The sequence below is a fragment of the Myotis davidii genome, unplaced genomic scaffold (assembly GCF_000327345.1).
Source record: "Myotis davidii unplaced genomic scaffold, ASM32734v1 scaffold129, whole genome shotgun sequence".
Taxonomy (NCBI): domain Eukaryota; kingdom Metazoa; phylum Chordata; class Mammalia; order Chiroptera; family Vespertilionidae; genus Myotis; species Myotis davidii.
The window spans coordinates 434571-441565 of NW_006383019.1; the positions used below are offsets into that span (position 1 = coordinate 434571).

Sequence of the window (6995 nt, forward strand, 5' to 3'; positions counted from 1 at the left end):
GCCTGCCCTCTGCCACCCGGGAGCAGGCCTAAGCCAGCAGGTTGTTATCTCCTGAGGGGTCCCAGACTGCGAGAGGGCACAGGCCGGGCTGAGGGACCCTCCTTCGCCCCCCTGAGTGCACAAATTTCTGTGCACCGGGCCTCCAGTATATATATAAAAGCCTAAGTGACCGGCCAACCAGCCAACTGGCCGGTAGCTATGACGCGCACTGACCACCAGGGGGCAGACACTCAACATAGGAGCAGAAACCCAGGCATGGAAACATGGAACAGACTGATGAATCTCAGAGGGAAGGGAGAGGGGAGGGTGGGAAGAGATTAACCAAAGATCTTATATGCATACTAGAGGCCCAGTGCACGCATTTGTGCACCGGTGGGGTCCCTCAGCCTGGTCTGCAGGGTTCGAGCCAAAACCGGCTCTCCAATATCCCTGGGGGAGAGGTCCTGGATTGTGAGAGGGCACCGGATCTCTAATATATAATAAAAAACAACCAATAAATTATGAACATGTCACCAAGGGGTTAGAAAAACACCAGTGGTCAAGTCATTGAACCAAAATATTGTATTCCAAATCCTCTGCCAAGATCTTAAAAATAGCCACTTAATTTCCCAAATGAATGACTCCCTCCCCTGATGCCCTTTACCACAGATGAGGAATGAAGCCCTCTGCAATGCCCTTTACCACAGATGAAGAATGAAGCCCTCTGCGCAATGTCCATAAAAGTCAGATTCCCCTACCTGACAAAATGTCTTCTGCTAATTCCTTTTCTCTTTCAATTTTTTCCTCTAGAGTTGAAATGCAGAATTCATAGCCAGCAAGAGCAAATTCCTGTCTGTAAAGGAAAGATCAGCATTGGCTATTCACCTTTTCACAAACTCTTTTATCCTCATTTTCCCAGCTAGGGTTTAAATTTTATCAATAAAGGAAGTGTGAAGATGGGAAGAGAAACTTTGTTTAAAGTCTCTGAGGGATGTCAATCAGCCATTTCTCAAGTCACATATTTTTTTCTAGTCATCCATTTAATGTAACTTAAGACATAAAAAGCTAGGAATGCAGCCATGGTTTTAATAACTGACATAACCAGCAGTTTTCATCATGTTGTGTGAACAGTTGAGTCACTTTTTTGCTCAAAGTAATACTAATATGAATGGAGGCAAAAGCCACCCTGTACTAGGAGTCTAATGACCTCCTACAATTTTTGGAATAACTTTATACGTCTTCCAACCTGTAGGTCTTTGATGAAAGTTTCTTTCACAAAATGGAACCCCTAGCTGTGGCACTGGGAAGCAGTTAGCCTCACTCCAGCCCTGGTGTCCTCCCAGCAGCAGACTGAGTAGAACAAGGGTCAACTGCTGGTTTCTGTAAAGAGATGCACAGAAACATGACAGAAACTCCTCCATCCAGAAGCTCAGTCCTGGCTCTAGTTTCTTACCGGAAGTGGTACTAGAAAGCTCAGCCCTTCTCCTTTAGTGCTTTGCCAGGAAGAACATAGTTCAGAAGCTTCCCCAGACCCAAACCCTGGCAGACATGGTTTGGATCCAGCCAGGACCCGGAGCAGGGGCAGCTGGCCACAAGATGCTCCTAGTCAGAGCAAAATGTCCAGAAATGACTTCCCTCCTAATGTCAGTCTCTCTAAGCCTCAGAATCTAACTGTATTTTCTGGTCTCATAGTTCTCTTAATAAAACAATACAAAAAACCACTTTTGCAGAGAGTAATTTATAAACTAACTAGAGGCCCAGTGCACAAAATTGTGAACAGGTGCAGTCCCTAGGACTGGCCAGTGATCGAAGCATGAGCATCTGGCATGGAAGGAAAGGTCCCAGATGACCTCTGGGCCTGGGCAGCACCTGGGCCCTGGGCAGCACCTGGGTCATTGGGCCTCCACTGCTGCTGCTGGTCGCTGTCTGTGAGGAAACTGGGCCCCATTCACACCCACCTTGGCCTGGCACCACCCGCTCACCTGCTCCACCATCCTACCACGGTCCCGCTCTCGTTGGGGCCTATCAGGGACAGCAGTGGCTCCACTGCCGCGCACTGCCAGCACTGCATCACTAATGCCCGCCATGTTCCACACTTCCCCCTGGTGGTCAATGCATGTCATAGCAAGTGGTTGAACTCCTTTCGAGGGGACAATTTGCATATCAGGCTTTTATTATATAGGATTATTAGTGGCTCCTACACAAGGTTTCACCTCTATAAGACCATGAATTTGTCTTACTTTCCAGTGTGACTAGCTTTGAGCTTCTTACCCTAGGAGGTCACACCCATCAACTCCTAGTCCTGTTACTCCTCCAAGGCAGACTGACCCAGCTGCAATGCTGCCCGGAACGGACCCACTTTCAAGCTCCATAAGACTGGGAGTCAAAGGCCCTCAGAAGTGCTTGCCCGTCTAGCCGTTCTTGGTGACAAGGGTCAGTAAGGACCAGTGGCAGGGCCCCTCGCCTCCATGAGCACCAGACTTGATGTTATTCCAAACCTCTAGTACCCAACTTCTGCAACAACTAAAATCTAAGGAAAAGCTTGTCTTAGGTCTTCCCAGAATATAACTCTCTAGAGCAGCGGTTCTCAACCTGGGGGTCGAACAACCCTTTCCCAGGGGTCGCCTAAGACCATCGGAAAACACATATATAATTACATATTGTTTTTGTGATTAATCACTATGCTTTAATTATGTTCAATTTGTAACAATGAAATTGGGGGTCACCACAACATGAGGAACTGCATTAAAGGGTCACGTCATTAGGAAGGTTGAGAACCACTGCTCTAGAGTTCTTTGCTTACACCCTGTTTCTTCTTTGAACTCCATCTGGAGAGAATGAAAGGCTCAGCCCTCACTCATCAGCTCCTGACACATCCAAATGGTTTTCTAAAGCCTCTTCTGTGTAGCTGGCAGACTTCCTTCTTTCTAAGGATCAAGACTCATCTAATACTTTTAAATGAGCATCGACTTCCTGTCCCACTTCCCAGAAGTCTCTCTACTCCTAGATATTTCCCCTTCCTAAAATCTAGCTACCTGACCATCTCTGGATGCTTTAAAAATACTGCCAACCAAACCAGCCACTAAGACACTCCATAGCAACTCTCTCATTTAACTTATACCTAACTTCCTGGTTGGGTAATACTTATATCAGCAAAATGGTTTCTTCAGTTTATTACCCCTAGCAGCTTTTACACTCCTTCCTTCTCTTCTAGAAAGAGCTCAACTCAAGTTGCTTCCCTTGATTAGCTTTGTCTCTGTGCAGCCAGGGCTGAGGGCTATATTCCTCACTCAGCAGGGTCACTGAAACAGCAGGGGCAACACTGGGAAAGACTGAGGATTTCAATGATGAAGAAGGGAACATTTTGAATGTGACACCCAATTTTTTGAAGACCCAGATGATCTGGGGACCCAGTAGGTACATGAAAACTATACACCATCCCAGGATCACAGTTTTCTGTCCACAGTCCTAGAGTCTGGCTACACTTACCGATTCTGAGCAGCATAGATACTGGCCAACTTTAGAGAAATTTCAATTATTGCATTGTCTTCCTATTGGGAGAAAGAAAATACATGACAAGTAAACTTCCTCATGGACTATTTCAGATCAACTTCTAGATTGACTTGGGCCTGAACGTCAGTCTTTATCCTTCTGGAGGAATTAGGCACCTGTGAATTCCTCAGCTACCATGCTTTTGCATGAGTGAAAGAGTGGCAGTTTTCATACAAGTCCGGGAAGGGGGAGGGACCTACTCCCCTCCTCCCCCCACCCCCCCAAAGCACATGTTGGAGCTGGGTGTTTCCAGGAAGCAAGACTATTTTGAAACCAGCTTCAGCTAGGGCCCAATCCTAGGCAATATTCTTACCTGTTGCATGCCCCCTCCAAGCAGGTAACTCATTGTTGCTTTAAAAAGTTTTTCTGCCTAAAAGCATAAGGAAAAGATTTTTGTTTTATTTGGGTCCACTACCTAGATGACCCTGGATTCTAAGTACTAGTCTGATGCATCATTCCTCATAAAACACAATATGCACACACATTCACATAGAGAAAGGTGTCCTTGTGATGGGAAAACAGACTAAAAATCTGGACCCCACATGCTCTGGGCACCTTTAAAACTATTCTGTGGTGAGTGAAAACTTTAGAAGTTAACTTCTAATCCCAAGCCACTGTGGCAGAGACTGCAAACTATTCCCTGCTATTCACTCTCCTCTCCACCTTTTCAGTTATAGAATCTCCTCAATTTTGCATAAGTCAACCTCCTCTGCAATTAGGTATGATCATATGATTAACGTTTTGGTCAAAAGATGCAGGCAGAAGGAATGTGAACAATTTTTAACTCATATTTTTTAAGTAAGCTGCTTGCCCTCCATCCTCTCCTCCTTCCTTCCTGCAAGCTGGAGATGAGCCAGCTGATCTATGCAGATGGAGATCTATCTAAGAAGAAACCTGGGCTTCTAGACCACTTCATGGAACAAAGGTACAAAGCCCCCTTTGGTGATTAACTACCTCCGGACTAATGCACTAGAGAGACATACACCTCCGTCTTGTTTGAATCACTCTATTTTGGGGTCTCTTTGTTACAGTGGCTTAGCCTGTACCCTTACTAACAGTGTTCCCTGAAAGCCAATCCTTCACAAATTCAAGATATTACCAAGTGATTTACTTACATTTTCAAGCTGACCCCGTATAAATGCTAAGTTGGCCATCTGAAAATAAATTATAAATTGTTTTTCAGTTTAGAACACCATGTTCTTACTTTAAAACTTTTAAGCTAATGACTCCTTTTTGCTTTCATCCACTAATTAAAAAATTGTTCAGAGGAAAAAAATATGTCACTAATCTACCAGAAGCAAAGTACAGCAATGGTATGAGAATAAATAGTTGCATATGCTTTGTGGATGTCAATCCAAATCTAAATTCACTTTTCCTCGAAAAAACAAATGTTAATGATATTTGTTTCTTTTGAGTCTGGGATCGAAACTTCTTATAAGTGACACCCCAAGAATAATAAAAATTAGAAAAAAAAAACTTAGTAAAACAAAAACCAAGAGGGTCAGGAATATAAATCAGTAGTGCTAACATCCCTTCTCTTGCATCCACCCTTCATCAGTGGCTGAGATTAGCTACATGAGTTACCAAATCATAAGTGTAAATGATGGCCTTCTTGTTATCACTTTGAATGGCAAGACGAAGTGCCTCATGCAAAATTAGCTCAGCCTCTTCTGGCTCATCTTTCATGATGCTCAACTGAAAAGAGAAAAACATGAAAATGAAATGTAAAGAAAGCAGATGGTGTGTTATCAGACAGAAGAGGATATGGCTGTACATCCCAACACATAGAAGGAAGCCATTCATTCATCAAATATTCACTGAACGCACCAGGCATTATGTCTACAATGGATGGCCATATGACCAAGTCTTGGCCAACAGATGCAGACAGCCTATTTAAAAGAAAGCTCCTTGCCCTACACCTGTACAACAAGTAAGCTTAATTACAACTCATAAGACCTATGAAAAAATAATGGAAAGAATAAGGGTGTCCTCTAAATGGGGGCCAGAGCTTTCCAAGTAAGTGATGGTTAAACTGAAGAAAGGAGGATGAGAGAGAGTCACCCAAATAAGAAACTGTGGGGGGAAATGACCCAAACAGAGTAAGGAATGAGCAAAGGCTCTGCAGGCAGAAGAGAGCAGTTCTTTAAGAACCATTCAAGAAATGAAAAGAGATATGAAAGAAAGATGGTGAACCAGAGGACTATTGTAAGTGGGTGGGCAAGGTAAGGTGGTGTCAATCTTGTAGGGTCTTGCAGGCCATGGCAAGAAATTTGAATTTAATCATAAAGGCAGTGAAAAGCCCCAGCCAGGTGGCTCGGTTGGTTGGAGTGTCGTCCTGTACGCCAAAAAGGTTGCGGGCTCAAACCCCTGTTGGGATGAGAACGGGAGGCAACTCTCTCCCTTCCTCTCTCTCTAAAATCTGTAAGAAAACATATCCTCAGGTGAGGATTTAAAAAAAAATGCAGTGGGAAGTCATTCAAAGTTTGTAGGCAAGAAGGTCACTCTGGCTGCATGGAGAATGGATTGCAGGGGCGATAGGGCGGCGCCACCATGTGGCTCGGTGACAGCAGAGGCGACAAAGGAGAGGGGCTGATTTTCTTATTTGTTGGCAACAGGAACTGTTGCTGGACCGTAAGGGTATTGGGAGGTGGTGATAAGTCGCCTCAAGTTTTCAGAATCACTGAGGTTTTCAGGCTACAGAACTGCACTGATGGTAGTGAAGAGAAGGTGGTGAAGGAAATGTGCTGGGAGGAATTTAAATTCAGGTTGGGCCGAAACCGGTTTGGCTCAGTGGATAGAGCGTCGGCCTGCAGACTGAAAGGTCCCAGGTTCGATTCCGGTCAAGGGCATGTACCTGGGTTGCGGGCACATCCCCAGTAGGAGATGTGCAGGAGGCAGCTGATCGATGTTTCTAACTCTCTATCTCTCTCCCTTCCTCTCTGTAAAAAAATCAATAAAATATATTTTAAAAAAAAAAGACCGTACCCTTTTAAAAAAATAAAAAATAATAAATAAATAAATTCAGGTTGGTTTGCGGCCAGTCCATCGGAGAGGCAGGCAGCGCCTCCCGCTGCAGAGGGCGCGTCGGTGGCGCCCTGCGGCGTGGAAATGCCACCCTGGACACTGCGGGCATCGGGCGGCAGGCGACCCAACAGAAGAGCAGGCAACCTGGGGGAAGAGGAAGTAGAAAGGAAAGCGGAGAAGGACGAGTGTAGAAGAGAGGACCGGCCCGCTCAGAGGCACCACTGAACCTCACTCCCAGGCCGTCGCATACTGCGTGAGAGAGACTCTCTGCCCGTCCGGCCACCTGGGCTGGTTCGCGGACAAAAACCACAAGACGATTCCGCTCATTCCGTCCCCGAGAACGACGCCCGGTGCCCCTGGCACCTGCACCTGCGCCGGAGACGGCGGCTCGGGAAAGCCTTGGAGACCGACAGCCTGGCCGGACTCCAGCGCCGCCTTCG

General features: G+C 45.8%; 1 protein-coding gene across 3 annotated transcripts in view; it reads right to left on the minus strand.

The window, feature by feature from the left end:
- Window positions 1-6198, minus strand: part of TTC19 (tetratricopeptide repeat domain 19) — a 27628-nt gene extending 21430 nt beyond the window's left edge. The window contains exons 1-6 of one of the 3 annotated variants that reach the window (XM_006779286.2): window positions 6014-6197; window positions 5116-5226; window positions 4647-4685; window positions 3845-3901; window positions 3469-3530; window positions 738-832 (exon numbers count right to left, since the gene is read on the minus strand). In XM_006779286.2, coding sequence (XP_006779349.1) covers window positions 738-832; window positions 3469-3530; window positions 3845-3901; window positions 4647-4685; window positions 5116-5217 — 355 coding nt within the window. In that variant the 5' untranslated portion in view covers window positions 5218-5226; window positions 6014-6197. Of the gene's footprint in view, window positions 1-737; window positions 833-3468; window positions 3531-3844; window positions 3902-4646; window positions 4686-5115; window positions 5227-6013 lie in introns of all 3 variants that reach the window. The other 2 variants (XM_015558358.1, XM_006779287.2) reach the window with 2 other exon arrangements.
- Between the last annotated feature and the right edge of the window lie 797 nt (window positions 6199-6995).